We start from the raw sequence: 21211 nt of genomic DNA, 5'->3' as shown, positions 1-21211 counted from the left end.
CCAGCACTTCCTCAAGCCAGTCTGCAAAGTCGTGTTCACTTTTTAAATTCATTATTTTTTAAAATTTATTTTCTATAAAAACATTGATATTATTATTCTTTCTATTTCACTGTGTTACACTGCTTGTTTCTTATATTGCATCATTTTGGGTGATTTTGGGATGAGTTTGGAACAAATTGTACTTAAGAAGGGAACAAATAATTTAATTTCCCGGTTTTTCAATGTTTTAGTAACAAACTAGCATAAGTGCACTACAAGAAACTTCAAATCACCACATGAACCTCTACCATGATGTAAGGAGCTATGGAAAACAAACAATAACCATGATCTTTTGCTTTGTACTTGTGAAACTTGAGAGTTGGGTCTTAATGAACTTAAGACATTTTATTATAAGTGTATTTATTTTAGAGCTATGTAGCTAATATAAGCATTTATTCCAAAGAGAAAGAACACAAAGTAAGAGCCAATACTGCCACTACAGCTACGACAAAACTTGGTTCACCAGATGCGGAAGCAATGGCTAGAAAAGAGGATGTTCAACAGATTTTCACTGCCCTCCTACAGGAAGAAACCAGTATCAGCATCGAATGCACAGGGAAACAGCAAAAACCTTCTCAGTGCATCATCTATACTTGACATTTAGAACTCACCACATTGCTGATGAACTTTTCTAGAAGGTTCTCCAGGAACTTCTTGGAGGACAGAAGTGATGCTTTGTTCAGCTGTTCCTGTCGCAGGTCATAGTCATCGTGCATGGGCTGGAATGACAGTTCACTTGAAGTCATCCCATCAACATGACTGTGCTATTTTGTGTTCTTCTTAAACTACATATATTCCTATAACTGTCACATCAATTGAGGTACTTTTGGGTAGTGCATGAGACATGACTGCTGCAAAAGCCGTCGCAGGAGCATTAAAGGCATGGTGTGTGCTCTTCCACTGAGAACGCAAGTCAAGGCCATTATTTTCTTGAAGCGTGACACTCTGGACACTGGTTCAGGAGATGTCTCACTGGTGTATAAAAGGTCCTAATGGACCACTCAGTCCCTGTTTATAATCCCACATCTTGCACAATGAAGCCCTGCCTCTCCAGGTCACAATCACCATCTTACATAGCTCACAGGATTCGATGTGCCCAGGAAGGGTGCATTCAGAGTCTAGCTTCAAAGCAGTGTTATTACACTCATCCTCTCCACTCTCTTCATGATGATGCAGAAGTGCTTTGCAGTATCATCTCATAATCCCAGTTATCTGTGACATATGACCTTTCCTATAGCTATGATGATTACATTAATACTATGGCCACCCAACGTCACGCTGACCAAAACCTTTCGCTGATCTTGCTGTAAACTCTCAATCTCGTGGTGTATCGCAGTAATGATAAATTCACACACGACAACGACAATTCATCCCAGCCCATGCTGCGTGTTCCACTTACACACATAAGAGCGCAGAGCATGTCGATAGCGGCGTGAGTAACGCCATTGTTGTTTCTCTTCAGAGCTTTGACTGTCTTTACCCCCAGTTTCTCTCGGAACCTGGACTCAGACGAACACACACAAGGCAGAGAAAACGTTTAAAAAAAAAAAAAACATTTATATATAATATATATATATGTATACAGTATATACAACTTATGAAATTTTATGAGACATGTCACAAGACTTAGTACAAAGTGATATGTTGGAACAAATTACATAAAATGAGCCGTTAGAGTATGGTTATCATTGCCATGAAACAGATTAATGTACATTACAGCTTGACTTAACATAAGGGACTTAATTGCTGTGAGGGACTTGGATAAAGAAACACTTTAAATGTCACTTAGGCTGTTGTGGGTACAGTTAGAGGAAGGATGCTTTCATATGGAGAGAGTGGAAAATGAAAGGGAAACTGATAGCTTTTCAGAAGCAAGAGAAATGCGTGTTGTCATATTTACGTTCCTAGTGGATCTCCGGCCAGCGGAGCAGACCTTTGAACGACAGAGGGCGTCTGCATTAAACGGCAGCGAGCACTGCCGGCTCATGCGAGACAAGAACAGGGGCGAATTATCCACACAAGGAGGTTGAAAGAAGGGCAGAGAGGGAAGGTGGAGGTGTAGGAGAGGACGTGCGAGAAACGCAGAGCCCTGAGGCCTACTTGGGCAGCTGAGTGAAGGCCTGGAAGCCGGCTTTGGAGGCAACCAGTCTGCGGAGGGCCTGGAAGTGGCTCTCCAGCTCCGCATTTGTACTCGGCAGTTCCACTTCCTGGGACAGCAACGCCAGGATGGCGTTGTTGATCAGCTTCTCCTTGTTCTCTGAGAACAGGCCCTGGGCACAGTAACACGCATGAAAGCATAGAAAACTCTCATTAGGGTGGGAACACGCGAATGTGGACACGCACAGATACGCTACATTGCGGGAACACACTCACGTCTTGTGTAACAGCGTGCAATACACCGCTGTACGAGATGTTGGCGTTGAATCTGAACACGGCATCCCCAAAGTTTCCATCTGAGACACAACATTACAAGGACAAGTATATAACAAACAAAAACAGAGTACAGCCTTGTTTGTTTTGCAACATCAAGTGATTTCTCTCTATCTTGCAAATTTGGAGTATTAAAATCAAAAGAACTCTGCACAAAAAAGGTTCTTCTGTCAAAAGACAGAGAACACTGAAGAATGCATCATCTACAATGAATTTTTTAAAAATTGTAAGTTGTATTAAGAGGAAATACTTGCACGTGTGTTGGTCATTTTCAATTAACATCAGAGAGCCCCTAAACCCTAAACCCTAACCCCTAATGTAGGTGGAAGGGGCATACTCGGAGGTGCAGCCAGGAACTTGAGATGCAGACTCTCCACCTCCTCGTCCACGGGCATGCTCATGAGGCCCCAGCGTTGGCCTCTCTGCGTCGGGACCATCTTCACACACACGTCCCGGTTACCAGAGGCCCGCACCCCATCCAAAAGGCTGGCCAACAGGGCATCCCTATAGGAGTACGGAGCCGCAGAAAGGAGGGTGTGACTTCACACACAGCATGCATGAGGACGTCACAGATTCCACACACTGGCAGCGGACAGAGTTTACTATGTATGGGTACAAACACACCACGCTTGCTGGAAAGCACCAAATACACACCAACATAGCCGCATATGTGTGTGCAGGTAAGAGCAACTAACACACAAAAAAACATGCTCCGAATACATACACGAAAAAGTTAAAGCTCCAGAAAACACCAAGTGGAGAGGTGCGCTGTCCTTACAGTACCTTTCTGTTGACGCATACTTTCTCATCTGGCCTCGGATGAACTCCACAGTAAACATCTGAGGGTTCTCAGAGTCACAGATAAGTGCAAACACCTTCAGCAAGACAGAAAACACAGAGGGAGAAAACGACAGGACAATCTGAGCGTTGCAAAAAACAGCAACTGGACAATTTCAAAGGCAGTAAAGGCCGAACTGATGCGTAATCCATTAGCAACTGATATATAGAGGAATGACCATAAAAACCACTTGAACCTGAATAAACATTTGAACAGCGAAGAGTACCATTTCTGCTTGTCACATGGAATTGTTCGCAATTCACTACATCACAATCAATAAAACCTTAATATCTTGATTTATTCTCAGGTTAGGTTAAAAATTGCAGATTTAAGTCATAATTAGTTAAAAATTAAATTAAAAATCCACTGCAAGAGTTGTTTGTTCATTCTATTTCCACAAACAGCTCATAGAATCCGGATCCCAGTATTCCGCTAGACTGAAAATATCGGCTCTGAGGCAGAATACCCCCGTTTATCTTCTGTTAACATGAAGCAAGTCAGATTTAATGTGAGAAGAAAAAAATAAACAATTTCCACAACTTCCTGTTCTGCATGTTCTGCCTAATGCACGTGAGATATGGCCGTGCGCAGGAGAATGAAACAAAGGGGGCCGAGTTGCAACATAATAAAAAATTAGGTGGGGAGAAAGTATTAAAAAAGATTTCCGCCTTAAATATGCAAGGTGTATCTCACTGTAAACTTCACAGAACTGGCCTGAGAAAGAGATCGATTCATTACATAAACACGTTTATTAGTACCCGATTGACTTCAGTTTTCAGTGAAAACAACATAACAGAAACACACATCTATTTTTTCTTTGGGTTGGTTCTGCAAAAGCCTTGGGGATAGCCATAATGCATATAAATATGCAGAATTTAAGTAAATAAATAAAAAAAATAAATTGTATCTTCGAAAATTCGTAACCTGGATGTTGGTACAATGACGTAAAAGGGGTATAGGAGCAGTGGCAGAAGAACTTGTACATTTTTTTAATATGGCAGCAACAACGATAACGCCTCATGTATACGGAAGTGGTTATCCATTTCACTGACAGTTATACTTACTTTGCTTTGTGTGTGAGTGAAGGCAGAGACCGCACATTAGCGCTGCCTATTGCATACTTATACAGTCAAACGAAACCCGAAAACACCCTATCAGTAGCTACTGGACAATTTTTATTCACGAGCAGCTGGTAGCGTAGTTGTTACAACTGCTGCCTTTGGACCCAAAGGTCGCAGGTTCAAGTCTCACCTCCCTTGTAGTATCCTTGAGCAAGGTACTTACCCTAAATGGTTCCAGTGAAAATTACCCACCTGTATAAATGGGCAAATAATTCTAAGCAGCTTAACATTGCACGCTGCTTTGAAGAAAAGCGGCAGCTAAATGAGTAAACGTTAATTTAAAGCATTCTCTGGATGATCCTGATCTACAGTAATGGACAACTGCCACTGTCCTGGCGACAGAAGGCAAGCAAGAGATAGATGAAAGAAGAGCAGGAAATGGAGCCGCAGAGCTGCAGACAAACTAGGGCCAAGTGATAAGTTTCCACTCCGATTACCATTCCTGACTTTGGCAGATAAGTAAAAGGTTCCTGAAAGACCCACCTCCCCAAAGGGTTTGACGGTGACAATGTTGTAGGACGCCGGGTCTCTCTCCACCAGACATGTTTCCGTGAGGGCCAGTATCCTCTTCACAGGCTCCTATTGGGATGAGCGCCGCAGTAACACAACAGCCAGTAGTCAGGAAACTGACATCACAAATGCTGACCATCAGCCCAAATCTTTACTTCGGGCAAATAAGTAAACACAAAATTTGGCACGAATCAGCCGAATTTCACACCATGGAGCAAAGTTCACACATAAGGGTGTCATAAAAGTAGAAATACAAACAAAACAATAAAAATAGCACAATTTACAATCTTAAATTGTTTCAGTTTTAGAATTGACAATTTTTTTCAGCAACAGCATGTCTTATGAGAACATTATGACAAACTAGTACTGCTTTGCACCAAATGTAAAAAGGAGGCAAATAAATTCCAACACATTTTAAAATATGATTAAAGTTGCTCCCCAACTATGAACTTGGGACCAGGAGTTGGTTTGTTACTATTCTAAGTGAAATGCAACATGAAGTAGGTGAGAGGCCCCTTATCAATTCTATATGCAGCGACTGGTGTAATGTGCACTGGCAATGACCATGGTAATGGAGTAACTGCGTTTCACTGCTAAAAAATGGTAAATGTAGAAGGTGTACAATCATCTACATCTTGTTCTCCTTCTGTTTGCTTCTTTTACACTCTCCATCCATTGGCACATCCTGCTGATGCTGTGGTACGGCAGCATAAATGCTTCTCGTGAAAGCTCCTCTCAGAGAAATTTGTTACTGGGAAGTTCATAAGCCAAGGAACAAATGCATATATTAAAATGTCTGCACATTTTTCCCCAATCCAAAAAGCAGAGAACAGCTGAAGGAATGACAGTTGTAGAGGTGTTCAATGAGGGAGAGAAAAACACACGAACCACAAAGGCAGAAAGAGTGGAAGTTGGTACATCTTGGAGAGCGAAAGAAACGTGCTGACCTTGTGCCGTGGGGAGACCTTCTGCACCACGAACTCGGCCAGCGAGGTGATGCAGTCGTCGGAGCTGTACTTGCCCAGCCGCTCAGTTAGGTAGCCCTCGAAGGTCAGCGCCTCCTTGCGCAGACGCAATGTGATCCCGATGAAATTCCCAGCATGCTCCACGGCACTGCGGATGATCTCGTCTCTGTGCTCTGAGGCAAAGAGGTGCTGGAAGGCGGGCAAGAGGCAGGAGGTGAGATGTAGAGGACATGACGTTTTATACCAGGAGGAAAGGATATAAGCTCAACCCCTTTATGTACGTACCAGACGGCCAAAGCCTCCATAGATGATGCAGAACCCCCCCTGGTAGTCAGAAACTTCGACAAAGCCTTCCACAGAGCGGTAGTCATAGGAGCAGAGCACCCGATTGCTCTGGGGGTCTATCTGGTCAATTCCACCCGGGGTGACTTCAAGTACCACTGACTTTCGAGAGTCACTCCAGTGGTGCTTGTAGCAATTGTAGCGCTGGAATCAAAAGGTCAAGGCAAGGATGCAGAGAAGGTTCGTCACTACAGGCCTTTCCATACATAAATAACAAAAGAGCAAATCATGTAGAGAATGACCAGGAGTCCCTCGCCCACGAAACACATTTCAGAAAGCTTACAGGAGTTCTTCGGGGGGAACGAATGACTATTTCCAACGCTAGCATTACACAGCATCTCAATTACACAGACTCCTCAACTAATAAACTACTGGCACTAAAACACTGCTCATATGTCACTATTTATAAATCTAAAGTCACCGATCGCTACATCACAATCACAGTGAACATAGCCACAACTCATACAAATTTTTCATTACATTTCCGTTACACTCAATGACAGTTAACGACAGATTTGTAATAGTAACAGTGAAACTAGCAGTACAGCTACTTTTACAGACACTTTAAAAACACAAACTGTAGATGTGAGCTGTATAAACAGTTGAAGTATTTCCTGGGAAAACAGTTTGTATCTTCAAAAATTCATAATTTGACCATTCTTAGCATACAGAGCCAGCGTAAATCATGAAAAAGAAATTTTGTCTGAACCGGCAAATTCTAGATCTTAAAAATGGACTTAAAAGAACTGAATTAAACATAAGAAACATTCACACCTAACACAAAAGTTAAACAAACAAGCAAATAAATTGATTAAATTAAAAAAGGTGAACGGCACAAACTTGCCTCCTCAATAACTGCCCTTTTACCGAATTAAAAAGCAAGTGACACGGGCAATGGGGTCACTTATTTACGGGTCAGTCTCATGAACTTTAAACCAAACCAGATGAGAAAATTGTGTCACGGTAATGACAATCCTTAGGCTTTTTCTCCCATTAGATGCATCGTGACTGAATTAAATAGTAATGAGATTTTTAGTTAAAACAAAAAGTGATTATCTACTTTAAAAGAATTTTCAATCCCTAAAAATATGAAGGACTCTCACATATAGACTTTATTTCTCAAAACAATGTTGAAGACTTAGCCTGTTTAATGTTAAGTAACTAAAATAAGCAGACATGTATCAGTGGTTCAGGACACTGACCCCTCCACACCACATACTCACTCTGCCAGTGATCTTGCCTTCTGAGAAGTCTGTTCGAAATCTCTGAAGGAAAGAAAAAAAAAAAAAGTGTGAGGCAGACAGGAAAACATGAGCACCACTTGTCAGATGTTTTTTTTTTTTTAAAAAAAATTAAGACCCGGGCTGCATGCGAAATGCTGTGCAGAGGAGGCCAGACAAAAACTGGGGGAACGAGGTGGTCTCCATGGTGACACTCACCAGTGCCTCTGTGAGGAGCTCAGTGCGGTGCTCCGTGGAGAACTTGAGCGTCTCCGACTTCTTTCCGCTGCCCTTGCGGAACGTGAGGCTGAACTCGGCACCCTGGCCCTTCCCCACTGGGGCAATGCCGCAGATGTCCCCGTACAGCCACTGTCACCAAATGTGTGCGCGTGGATTTGGACACAAACGCACAGAATAACACGCATCCGTGAACGTAAACAGACCCACGCAAACAGAAAAATTATGAAAACATCGTACAAATATGCACTGTTGCATAACAAAATCCTCATTTACCTGATTCGTTACTTCTAACGTGGTGGGATTGTAAGTGGTTATGCCATGTGTTCCGACAGAAAAAACCCTTTTGTACCTGAAACAGCAAAACGAGTCAGTTGATGTTGGCCATGAATGAAATCAGTAGAACAGTTACATTTACTGAGATTATAATAATTGTCTTATCTGTTTAATACTTCTGAATTTATAGCCATACATTATGAACACTGTATAAAAAATTACACCAACAACATTTATTCATTTGGCAGACATTGTTCTCCAAAGTAACATGCAATATTAAGCAACGGGGCATTTTTTTACTGAAGCATTTACATTAAGTACCTGGCTCAAAGCTGCTACACCATGAGGTGGGATTTGAACCTGTGACCTCCCACAACCTGCAAGGCTATGGGGAGTACACCCAAGATTGGATGCCGCTCCATTGCAAAGTTACGTTGCCCATAGTGTGAGTTATTAAATGTACAATTCACCGGAACTACAATTATTTGGACTGTGGGAGGAAACCAGAGCACCCTCAGGAGGAGAGGGGGAGAGGAGGAAGAAAAAAAAAAAAAAAAAAAAAACACACACACACACACACAGGGAGAACATGCAAACTCCACACACACTGAGGTGGATTCAACGCTACAGATGAACAGGCTAGGCACCGTGAAGCGGCATATCCTACTGTGCCACCATGTTGCGAGTGCAATTACAGTAATTTTAATATTTTAAATTTTATTTCCATAAGGCCTGAAAAAGCTGAAGTTCTCACCCCACCTCCTGCCGTAACAAAAGTACCCTTACCTCGAGTTACTCCAGTAAAAATGAACCTATGCTATAAATGGCTTCATCACTATGTCACTTTAGAGAAAAGCAGAAGCTAAACGAATGGATAACAGCATTGAATTTGTTCTTTTAAGCGTAAGATCAGATTGACATAAATTGATGGCTCTGATTGGCTGAAACTGTCAGAGTGACAGGAGGTCCCATGCTGCCTTGCGCTAAGCATCGTTACATTTCCCAAATTGCTTACTTACCCTGAACTGCTCCAGTAAGACCCTGGTTATTGCCTACAAATGCATCAGTAGAACTGCTCCCTGATATCTACAAGACTTGATCAACCGCTACACCCCAACCAGACTGCGCATCAAAGGTAAAGCACGGAGGTTCTCGGTTCTGGCTCCGCCGTGGTGGAACGATCTCCCCCTTTCTTTCAGAACTGCTACACCTCTGTCCACATTTAAAAAGGGTCTGAAAACTCACCTCTTCCACACTACTCACTTCACCCATTATCTCTTAAGCTCACGTATGGTGTAAATGTTCATGCAACATAATTTTATGATCAAGCCCGGATAAACCTTTACTCAGTCGCTACTCCTGTATTGTATGTAAATGTTTGTGTATCTCAAAGAAAAAAAAATCTGGAATCACCTATTCCGAGTTTTATGCAGCTACTCGTGTGATGAACATTGGTGCATATGGTGGAAAGACACTAACTTAAGAATCACATATCTGCAACTATGTCTCTCTCTCCTAATGTAATGTACCCGTATCCTCTGAGATGTACGCCGCTTTGGAGAAAAACGTCTGCTAAATGAATAAATGTAAATGTTTCTGTACATAGCTAAATTAACATTTCTTCTGCAGTTTTCTAAATGTCCCCATGAGTGTTTATTCCATGTTCACTTTGTTGTTGTGTCGAACGATCGCTCTACACCAACAACAGGGTAACAGCCGAAAACACCGTTTTACTTAAGTATATGCCTGTCGTATTAAAAACGGTGCATATTGTAATGAGCCATCGTAGAGATTTTTCACTAAGGGCCCCATTGTATGAAGGATGGATGGGTGTATATGACTCACCTGATAGGCTCTACAAGCCATAAGAATCGTATTAGGATCAGCTGCCAACATTTGTGCTCAGACCACTACCATGTTCAGCGGTCAATGAGTGCAAGGCCTGACAGCAGCACACGGGAGACTTGCTGTCAGATGACAAAGCGTTACGGGAAGAGTAACGGTGACTCTTTCTTCTATTGCTCAGACTTCCAGAAATACCTCGGCACCATCAGCTGCCCTGTGAATAATTTATGGCGAAACGGTGCTGTGGAAATGCAAGATGACAGTGCAGACCAGGACTACCTCACAACATTGCCCACGATGCAGAGGGGTTATCGTCACCAAGGCTGAGGACATCAGGCCATTAGCATCCCATGACAATGACGACATCAAAATGAATCTTTAAATCATCATCATCATCACTACCATACTGACCAGAATATAAGGTGCACATCCTACTATATTTCAGCTATTTTTGAAAACTCAAAGGAGCCAAAATTTTGAAATCACTTTACAATCCGTAGCTTAAGTGAAGCAGCCTTTTTCAAAAAAAAAAAAAAAAAAAAAAAGCGTAAAAGTTAATAAGAACAACAGAACCGCTGAACAAGCGCAAAACATCCCAAAAGTTCAGCAAGCCCTCATGACATAGTATTACCACATATAAGTAGTAGAAACATTACTAGAACCAGCTTTGAATTCTACTCAAGGAAACCCAAAGTTCCTCTCCAAGATTCTGACTGCAAACCCATAGTCAGAATGAATGAGGAAGCTGCTCCGGCTACCAGACGTGCCCTGGGCAACGCTCAAGAGGTCTATGAAACGTATTTATTATTCAAGACTCCACAAGGAATAAGTTCTGGCTGTGGAAATGTTTAATATTCCAACATATGTCCCCAAAAGTGCGATGGAGCTCTTTCCAGCACACAAGTGTGACATTACAAGAGCCGACTTTCCGCATGGTCCAAGAGCAGACTGCGCTCATAGGCGGCAGGCTGGGGAACGCTCACACATTACGTGACTTCAAAAGCTGCAAAGGTCTTTCGGCTTCACTTAGATTTGATCAATCCAAAGGTGCAGATTCTTCACGCGGCAATTAGTTCCCAAAAGTTACAAGCACACGTCTGGAAAAAAAGAAACAACAACGTCCTTCAAACTGAATGTCAGAGTCTTGAACCACTTTCCACGACGCCTTGCTAGCGGAGCTCCTCAACTTTGAGAAGATGGTTACCAAAAGCAAGCGGTTTAGAATCTACAACCACCTGTCACGCCTCCTTTAAGAAACAAGTTCAATCCATGAGGGGAACAGGACTGGGTGACCATCACTCCATTTCATTTGGTCTTCAAAAGGCCCCAGTATTAAACCGTAATATGGAACAACGCTGCCGCCGCTGCTGAACAAGGAGGAGGAGGTGATGCACATGAGAGCGGCTGCTGCAGACTGCAAGTAGAAACATTAGTAGCTTTGCTCCTGTGGTTTCGGGAGAAGGTCTGCTGGGTGCATGAGCATTTAGGGAAGTTACTCAATGCAACGCTTCAATGAATTCATCTTTCTTACAGTTAAGAGTGAAACAAAAACAAAAGTTAAGTGGCTGCTTCGGATCGCTGGGATTTGCGTGGGCGTAGCGAGGCAAGGCTACTGAACTAGAACCCTACGGCGTACTATAGGTTTTCCACCTATATTCCCCCATAGTGGAACCAGGTTGTTTGATGCTTAGCTACAGACAAATCCAACAGGGCTCAATGGACCGTACATGTTGCACATGGCACTTTAGCCATGTTCCTCATGGATTTAAATTTCTTTCAGTGTCGACAGCCGGTAGGCACGGATAAAAAGCAAAACTGAAGGAAGAAGAACGGGGGGGAACAGGAGCCCATGTTTAAAAACCACACTACAGCAATCTACAGTAGCTTGGCACACACAGTCTTGTTTGTCCCCTTACCCATCTACGCAAACACACTGCATTTAGACACTTAGATAAGCCTAAATGTATCCAAGAGAAGAGTAAGAATATCCATGTATATAAGGGTATAAATCGTTGTAAAACTTGTTAACTGCAAGTGTTAGAGGTGTGAGCTAAATGACCGCTACCAGTCAGGAGAGAGGATCATTGGCTGTGAGCTACCAAAGCGGACCACAAAGCATACAGTGAAGATCATCAGAGACCCTCCCCGCCCAGGCCATCACATGATCCAATCCCTTCTGAGAAGTGACAGAGGACCATCAGGACACAAACAACAAGACGCAAAAGCCGCACATTATAATCCACTGTCGAACAAACATTAAGGTTCCGCCAACTCCTAAATTAACAAGATGCAATTTGGAATTTACTCTGGTAACATAAATGTATGGCCTTAGGATATACACTAACACGGTGTCACCAGCTGTACCCATTAACGCTTCATCGTACTCCTCCACCTCCATGCTCACATTAAATATGCTTATAAACAAACATCCCTCTAAGTAATTGTACTGTTTACATATTTATTGTGCTGTGAAACGTGCTCAGTTACCAAAGATCTGTGCTCAGTTGATGATCGTGATGCTCTGCTATGGTGGACCACCAAGTCACCAGCGACAAAACAGAGAAAAAAAACTGTTTCAGAAGAGCTCCTTTAACTAAGTGCAGAACCAATGTTAAAGTTTGTTTCACAATGAGACACAAATGTCAAGAAGTGCAAGTTCAGCTAAGGGTGCCTGATAGCCAACTGCTCTTATGACGGCAGAACGTGACACGACCATACCAAGCTGCGTGTAGCAGAACACGGAAAAGTGTTCTGCTAAGCGTGTGAAGATCACACACAGACTCAGGCTGCCATACCGCACATCAGTACCATACTCTAAGGTAAACCGATGTCTCCAGATAGATTGCGGAAGCAGAGACTTTCATGCATCTGTAGACCAGAGGTAAATGTTTCAAACAATATACATTTATTTATTCATTTGGCAAATGCTTTTCTCCAAAGAGACGTACATCTCATAGAAAATACAGTTTGTGCATTACCTTAGGAGAAAGAGACATACTGTAGTTGCAGATGAGTAACTTAAGTACAGTTAGTTTCCTTCACCATATGCACTGACGTTCATCACACAAGTATTCGTCACACATTCCTCCACTGCTTTAATGAAAACAGACAGCAGCGAAAGAGCTTCGCAAACACTAAAACAACAAACATGTGACTCGAGTGGTGTGGAAAACATCACATTCCTCTTCATTTGCCACAGAGGGAATTTGACGCCAAGAACATTTACAGCTACGGGGTTTTATAACACACCTGTGGACCACACCTCTGAATTATGCTCTTGCTCTTTCTCCTAAACCAATTTCGTCCTTTCTTCCAGGCGACAGGAGCCCCGAAATATATTATATTGCTCCGCTACCTTTGTACAGCTCTCCTTCTCCGCACGATTAGACCCAGTCCTTTCAAACACCCACCTATACTTCTTGTGAGGGAGTGAAAACACAGCTGTGTTCAGGGGTCTGTCCATATAAATAATAGTCCTGTCATCGATTAATTATCATCATCAGATATTTTTCATCACTTTCACACTTATTTACACATTGCACTCATTTATGGAGTTGGATATTTGCAGTGAAAGAGTCCAGGTTCTGTACCTTTAAGCGTACAGCTAAAAATAAGGATGTGCACTTGCAACCAAATTATCGATAACACCCTGTGACAGAAGCATATGAATAATGAATAACTCCATCAGATATTAAACACTAATAATGAGAGCTGCAAAGTCTCTTTAATAAGTTTCTAAATTAGAGAGCATACCCAGAAAAATTACATTTGACAAAGACGGGTATATTCTAATCATGCATCAAGCCACAAAGTGCACTCATTACTTTTCACCTCCGGTCAAGGGGTCATCTAAAAGCATACGGTTGGCAATTAAATAAAAACCAGGTCATTGAGACTCTAATACAGTAAATTGTCAGCAACAATAAGCTTTATTATTGAGAGATTCAAAGAAAGTCCTTCAAGGGAAAACCCGGTTAAGCTGTAAAGACTTCTTGTATTCAGTTCTTAATTACTTAATTCGATCAATGATTAATCGAGGACACGGTGACAAAGTCAGCGCTAAAACTCTCTGGAATTGTTCTATCTGTAATTATGCCCCACTTAGTACTAAAAAAAAAAAAAAAATAGTTTTTAAAGACAGTGAACATAAAAACTGACGTACAACATTGATCGGTAACAAACATTACATAATGACATAAATACAGTATGTGCTTGAGTCACCATTCCTGATGCCATTACGATCAAACACAATTTTGCGACTGGCAAATTTGAATTTACGTAATTTCTGATTTATTTGCAAAATTTAACGGGCTGAACACAGTAATGCCACATAAAAGGGCAGTTTTACAGGTTTCGCTCACCAGAGTCCAAAAAAAGGTATATACAGTATGCTCAAAGATATAACAAGGTATAAATAACCTATTCCCTGTAACTTGTGTGAATACAGGGGTCACCTACATACCGCCTGTTATGAATAACAATGAAATAACATTGACAATACAGCCGGAAGATTAAACAAGCATGATATTTTTTCTTATAATAGGGACCCCTCCCTAGATATGTTCAGCAAATCAAGACAAGGGAGGAAAAAAAAAAAAAAAAAAAAAGAGATCCACAGCACAAAAAAAAAAAAAATATTCCACGTGAAATAATAGAGTAAAATCAGCCTTCTGATAGCAGCAAAATGAGTACACAAGAGGCAGCATTAACATTTACAACCTAATCTTCAATGGACAGTGACAGAAAAGGCAGAAAACTTACTTTCCCCTCCAGGAGTGCTTGGTGGTGTAAAAACAGGCCAAGTCTTTGTTGTCTTTGAGGATATTCATCTTCTGACTAGACCTAAACAAACAAAGCAACAAAGGCACTGCGTTACCAGTTCGGAGAAACAACCAAAACACATTAAAAGTAAACATCAAAGCAGGAGCTCAAATAATAAAACTGTGAAATAATGGCGGGAATATACACTGTGTACGTTTGCTTCCCTCAAACACACACATCCATAAGCACATGCAAAATACAATGTGAATTACCCTTATTGAGCAAACACAATGTTAGACGTAACATTATAATGTAAGGTTATACATTTTTTATATTGTACCAAAGCCCAATTCCTGTAGCAGGCACAATGCAAAAGCCCTTTCCGATCACACAGAATTACTACAATTGCCTATAGCTATAACAGCACTAAAAAGATATACATTACTAAAGGGCTGTATATGCTTACATATGCAAACTATATAATAGAAATAAGATGAGCATCCGCAACCGGCAACTTCAAGGACAAAACATCTTAAAAACAGCTGGAATTCACTCGCGCATTCGACTTCCGAAAAACTATGAGTCACTGAGTAGGGCGGACAACACAACAGGGTGACGCGAAGACAATAAGGCAAAATGCACCAAAAAAGTAATATTAACGCTACCATAATAGTAATACATTCGTTCATTGATTTGGGGCTTTTCTCCAAAGCAACTTACAGTTGTTTACCTACTTAAATGACAAGGTAACTTCTACTGGGGCAATTTACAGTAAGCACGTTGTTCAAAGGTACTACTTGTGGAGGTGGGATTCGAACCTATGACCTAATATTACTATAATAATATATTTGACGCTTTCTCCAAAGCAACCTAGTTGTTTGCCTATTTATACAGTTTGACCATTTTTACTGGGGCGATTCAGGATAAGCACATTGCTCAAGGGTACTACCTATGGAGGTGGGATTCAAACGTATGACATTCGGGTACAAAGACAGTAGCTCTAACCACTACACTACCAACTTTCCCATAAATAAATGTACTGAAGTGTCATCAAGTACAACTATTTATGTTTAATCTTGCCACTATTTCCACCTCCATGCCCATATTACTTAGCTATGCTCATACACATCTTTATAACTGACTGTACTGTTTGCATATTGTTTATTTATCGCATCACCTTCAAAACTTGCTACACTATGCTGCTCCTACCACTCTGATGTTATGTATGTTGAATGTGTCTGAAAGAGCATCCACCATGTCAAATTCCTTGTATATGCAAACATACGTAAAGTATTCAAGTCATATCCTGTGACAAATAAAGAACAGCCTGCAGCAGGCTGCTGCTTCCAGCACTAGGAGGTAAAATTTAAAAAAAATGTAAAAATTATTAGGCTCAAAGAACCCTTCAGACCCCACCCAATGTGTAAATATATCATTTTTCCTTTCCTGAATGTTTTAAGAATGTGTGGGGAGTTCTCGTTGTGAAGCTGGCTGATCACGTCAACAAACCCCCCGAAACTCCAAAGGGACAGCGTGACACAGTTGGACGGATACACTTGGCAGCTGCGGCTGTGTTCGGAGAGCCTGCGGTCCTCGCATGAACCCTGAGTCATCCTTCACAATCGCAAAACGCTGTCCACGCACGTGTCACACCAGCCTCTCACATTCAAGCACTTTCAAATCCGAACGACAAAATAACAGAAAACAGTTGCATCGCTTCTTTGCAGGACTGACTTTCTCCATGGATGGGGGGTTACTCAGGGTTCCGAGAACCAAACTAAGTGCGGGACAAATGTAGCCCTACAGATAAATTAACTGAATCAATAGAGGGAGGGTGGAGAAGAAGGGGGGGGGGGGGGGAGTCAATAAATCCATCCATCCATCCATCAATCCATCCGATTTCAATAAGCGCTTGTCCTGAGCAGGGTCGCGGTGAACTAGAGCCTATGGAGAAAAACGACTCATATAAACAAAAGAATACTGCATGATAATATTGGATTATTTTTCATGTGGGGAGGGGATCGGACATTCACATTTACTCATTTAGCAGACACTCCTCTCTAAAGTGACATAGATCTCAGAGAATAATACAAAAAGTGCATGAGATCAACAAAAGGAGAAATTACAGAAAACAAAACCAAGCTGTCTGGTCAAGGACATCCACTTATTTTGTAAAGTACCACACAATTTCTCTCTCTCTCACTCTCACACACACACACACACACACACACACACACACACACACACACACACACACACACAGAGTATAATTTGCTGAACAGAAACATCATCTTGTACACAAGCAAGCAGCAACGACCACCTTGCTAATAAGAAATCGGGGAAATAGCCAACTTCTCTTCCTTCCTTCCTCCCTCCCAGGGGCCGAAATGCCAACTCAGCAAACAGCTGCAGAGCACCACTAGCTTAGAGACCTATTACATATGGTCGGTGAGAACTCCACGGCGCAAGCTACTTCGGGATGACCGCACTCATGTCGCCATTTAACTTCCATCATTCACCCTTAAAGAACTCGATGAGAAAAGTGAGGAAGTGTAACTCATCTGACATGTAGAAGGGGTTCCACAATGCATTGTGAGCACTACAGCAGAGAATGTAGCCTGAGACTGAGCTGTGCGATTGAAAACGCACACAAAAAAGGTCAAATCTGAGCTGACATTTATACGTGCTTCAGCATGGAGCCTGAGGCGAAGAGCCTACGAGCTTCTAAAACGAGAAAACATCTGCATTCATCGAACAAGCTGATAATGTGACACAGCTCCTCCGAGTCTATCGCAGATCAATAAGCCTAAAAGCCTTCCTGACACCGCACCAGTCTCAACCCACTTGAGTGCCTGAAAGGAGACACGGGGCGCTGGGGCTTCCGGAAGCTCTGCAGCTGACTGGCTGGAACAGGGCTGCTGTAAGAGTCACGTGAGCAACGTTAAGATGCATCCAATGGAATCAGCATTTCAAAACGCCGGGCACTTACTGAGCTGATCTATAAAAATCAGGAAGCTGTTTAACCTCAACTTACTCATGCAGGGCTTTAAAAAATAAACCCACTGGTAAACATGGATTACACAACCAGTTGCTAAAAATGTATACGCTATAATATTATATGAACGTGTTCCTAAGGTGCAGAATTTTCCGCCATTCAAACATATCTTCTTCCTGTCGGAAGAGCAAACAACCTGTGTTTCCCCACCGAGCCTCTAGATGGCAGTGCAGGGGAGCGGCGCTGCCTAATTTACATTTATTTATTAGGCAGACACTTTTCCAAAGTGACTTCCAGTGAATTCTCTATAGTGTTATCAGCCCACACACCTTACTCACTGTGGTGACTTACACTGCTAGATACACTACTTACACTGGGTCACTCTTCCATACATCAGTGGAACACACACACACTGTCGCTCACACATTATGGGTGAACCTGAACAGCATGTGTTTGGAGTGTTGGAGGAAACCAGAGCACCCGGAAGAAACCCATGCAGACATGGGGAGAACATGCAAAGTCCACTTTGTAGATCCTTTGAGAAGAGACACTATTACAGCTATAAGAGACAAAAGTAATAATATAAAGAAAGCGACAGGAATACAACAAATGCTGCATGTTGATAGAAAAGCCATTAAAGTCATCCATTACTGAATAGGAGTTTGTAAAGACTTATTTTTTTCAGTCAGTTCAAAGTAATTTTAACTTAAAAATTAATTTAAAAGCTAATAAAATTTTAGAGTTTTCAAAATACTTGCACGGTTTGAACAAAACTTGAACCAGCGAATCAGATACTTAAGATTATTCATGTGTTTAATTTCACAATGCCTTTTCCTCAAAGACAAGTTTGACATTTCCTATATCGTTTCACTCTGTTTAAGCTTAATTTAATCTATCAAAACTCAAAATGTTCATTAATGGGAGAAATAGTACAGACCCGGAATAACCATTTATGAGCACCCTATTCTACTTCATGTACCATACCAACAAAACTGGCAAAACAGTAAGGGCACCTGAATAGTTTATGTGGTGAGATGATCAAAATAAATAAATAAATAAAAAAAAAAACCCCAATCAAATTACCAAACCCCGCTCCCACTGTCGCACCCTTGATCAAGGTACTTACACCGAGGTGCTACAGTAAAAATCACTAGCTATACAAATGGATAAATCACTGTGTGTAACTTAATATTGTAAGCTATTTGAGAAAAGCACCGGTTAAAAAAAAAAAAAAAACTTAAATAATTTCTGTTTTATGAGAACACAATATTAATTTTATTCATAACTTAAAATAAACACTACATTTGTTCCCAAAAAACAAGAAACTCTGAAGCTACAAGTTAGCAGCACTGTAGAAACTTTAAAGAGGACAGACACAACAGAGGAATTGTGTCTCTCCTTAACGAACCTGCTGGAAATTCATTTAAGTGCAAATAAAAAGTGAAAACAGAACTGCACCGGAAGGAACTCCAATAGAAGGGGTGCAGTTTGCGTTAGAATTACCATCATTTCTTTAATTTCTCTCTCTGGCTGTAAGAGGACAATGTGAGAGAGAGAGAAACTAAGAAAGAGACAGAGAAAGAAGGACAGGCAGAAAGACAGAGTAAAACAGAAAGAGAGGGACAGGAAGAGAAAGAGAAAAAGACTAAGACAGTCAGATGGAGACAGAAATAGGGGAAGGCTGGGACAGAAGGAGACAGACTGAAAAAAGACAAAGAGAAAGACAGGAAGAGAGAAAAAGACTAAGATGGTGAGAGACAAAGGAAGGAGGACAGAGAGGGAAAGGCAGGCGAGACAGAGGAAAACAAAGAGAGAGAAAACACTAAGACAGAGTGAGACAAAAAGACAGAAGTGGAGACAGAAAGAGAGAGAAAGACAGAGAGAGATGGAAAGAGGACAGGAAGGGACAGAGGGAGACAGAGACACTACTCTTTGGACAGCTAGGTGTCCAGGGTGTGTTCTGTGTGACACTCACCTGTCTGTCTCCATTGTCTAACCATGGCATGTGACAAGAGGCCCAGTGTCCTCTGAGCCCCACACACACACACACACACACACACACACACACACACACACACACACACACACACACACACGTCAGGAGCACTAGGCTAGTGCCGGTCAAGCTGGTCGAGGTGGCAACAGAATTAGGTGGAGAACTGACAGGAAATCCTTCACAGCTCGAGTTTTCACACAGCTCACTCACTGGACACACAGAGCAAACAGAGGGACGGACACACACACACACACACACACACACACACACACACACACACACACACACACACACACACACACACCTCAGGCTCAGCGCTGTGTTTCCCGAGCCTCGCGGACACAGGAGGAGCGCTCCAGTCCAGGAAGGCGCAGTCGAAGCCCGCCTTCCTTGGACACACTGCCAGCGTTAGTCACGCTCGCACTTTTTTTTTTTTTTTTATTATTTTTACCTCGACAGCCGCTAGTAGTCGCGATTCGTCTCCGTCTCCGCAGCCCGTCTCTCTCCTATGCGAGCGGCAGTTGTTTTATTCCCCGGTCCGTCGACGCTGCGCTCCCTCTCTGCGATCAGGAGGCTGCCATCTTCCCTGTGCCAGCAGCGTGTGCACTGCGCATGCGCTCCCTGGGAGGCCGCCGTCACGGGATCGTCAGATGATTGGTTGGGTCGGCCGCGGGTCGGGTAGCTGCTGTCACAGCGTCCTCGGCTGATTGGCTGGCGCGGTCGCGAGCCGAACAGCAACGAGACTGTCGGTCAGCAGTGCAGAATGTACATGGGAGGCCTGGGAAGGAGACGCCGCTTGGGGGTCGAAAGGTGTTCGCAGGGAGGCGCTCGCGCCTTGCGCGTGTCTTTGAGCGACCTTGAATTGCAACCGTTTTTTACCGCTCATTGTTACCAAATAAGCGCCGCAGGAAAGTATAACCGCCAAACATTTCTTTGAAGAAGCTTTACAGCGCCACCTGTAGCTGTGAAGATGACATTAACAGTAACACAACAGAGACCTAAATAACTGGCTCCTCAGTGTCTTCATAACTCCATTTTTAATTTTTTCCATAAATCCCAGTCACTTATACTACATAACAATCAGTAAAATAAAAACGCAGATGCCAATTAATTTACTCATGCGTTAGGTTTTGTAAAAAGATACAACTGTAATGAATAAATAATTCTGCAAGCCTTTCATTCATTCATTCATTCATTCATTCATCGTGAGTCAACACAGTGGATAAGCAATGCAATGGAAATAAATGTCAACTCTGCCAAATTTGGATAAGAACTTAAACAAAACTCTTTCAGGTCTTGAATTATGTTCAGATATACTCGTACCACAATCATTTCAAGCCCAACGTGCAGCTTTGTGGCCTGTGCAATTGCACACTTGCTTCTTGTGTTAATAATGAATGAAGATACAATTGTTTTCTTCACTTTTCTACAACTTCTCATGTCCATTCATCCATAACAGTCATTTTTATTTTAAATAGTTTAAAATTAGTTTTAATGTTAATGTAACTCAAAGTTAATTAAAAAGAAAACTAACATGAAAAGTCATACAAAGTTTAATTATGTTTTTTAGTTATATAGGGAGGGGAGCATGGTGGCGCGGCAGGCTTGGTCTGGTCCTGCTCTCTGGGGGGGTCTG

The 21211-nt window shown here is 42.1% G+C and overlaps 1 protein-coding gene across 2 annotated transcripts in view; it reads right to left on the bottom strand.

Moving 5' to 3' along the window:
- LOC108942363 (dnaJ homolog subfamily C member 13) overlaps positions 1 to 20165 on the bottom strand; it is a 44445-nt gene extending 24280 nt beyond the window's left edge. The window contains exons 1-15 of one of the 2 annotated variants that reach the window (XM_029252096.1): positions 20027 to 20165; positions 14585 to 14665; positions 7979 to 8054; positions 7685 to 7834; positions 7469 to 7510; positions 6189 to 6389; positions 5886 to 6092; positions 4912 to 5007; positions 3253 to 3344; positions 2807 to 2973; positions 2413 to 2492; positions 2140 to 2309; positions 1940 to 1972; positions 1439 to 1538; positions 651 to 758 (exon numbers count right to left, since the gene is read on the bottom strand). In XM_029252096.1, the coding sequence (XP_029107929.1) occupies positions 651 to 758; positions 1439 to 1538; positions 1940 to 1972; positions 2140 to 2309; positions 2413 to 2492; positions 2807 to 2973; positions 3253 to 3344; positions 4912 to 5007; positions 5886 to 6092; positions 6189 to 6389; positions 7469 to 7510; positions 7685 to 7834; positions 7979 to 8054; positions 14585 to 14652 (1590 nt within the window). In that variant the 5' untranslated portion in view covers positions 14653 to 14665; positions 20027 to 20165. The remainder of the gene's footprint in view (positions 1 to 650; positions 759 to 1438; positions 1539 to 1939; positions 1973 to 2139; positions 2310 to 2412; positions 2493 to 2806; positions 2974 to 3252; positions 3345 to 4911; positions 5008 to 5885; positions 6093 to 6188; positions 6390 to 7468; positions 7511 to 7684; positions 7835 to 7978; positions 8055 to 14584; positions 14666 to 20026) is intronic. The other variant, XM_029252097.1, reaches the window with a different exon arrangement.
- Positions 20166 to 21211: the final 1046 nt, after the last annotated feature.

Source organism: Scleropages formosus, chromosome 5 (genome assembly GCF_900964775.1).
Source record: "Scleropages formosus chromosome 5, fSclFor1.1, whole genome shotgun sequence".
NCBI classification, from domain to species: Eukaryota; Metazoa; Chordata; class Actinopteri; order Osteoglossiformes; family Osteoglossidae; genus Scleropages; species Scleropages formosus.
This window is presented reverse-complemented; position numbering and strand designations above follow the sequence as displayed.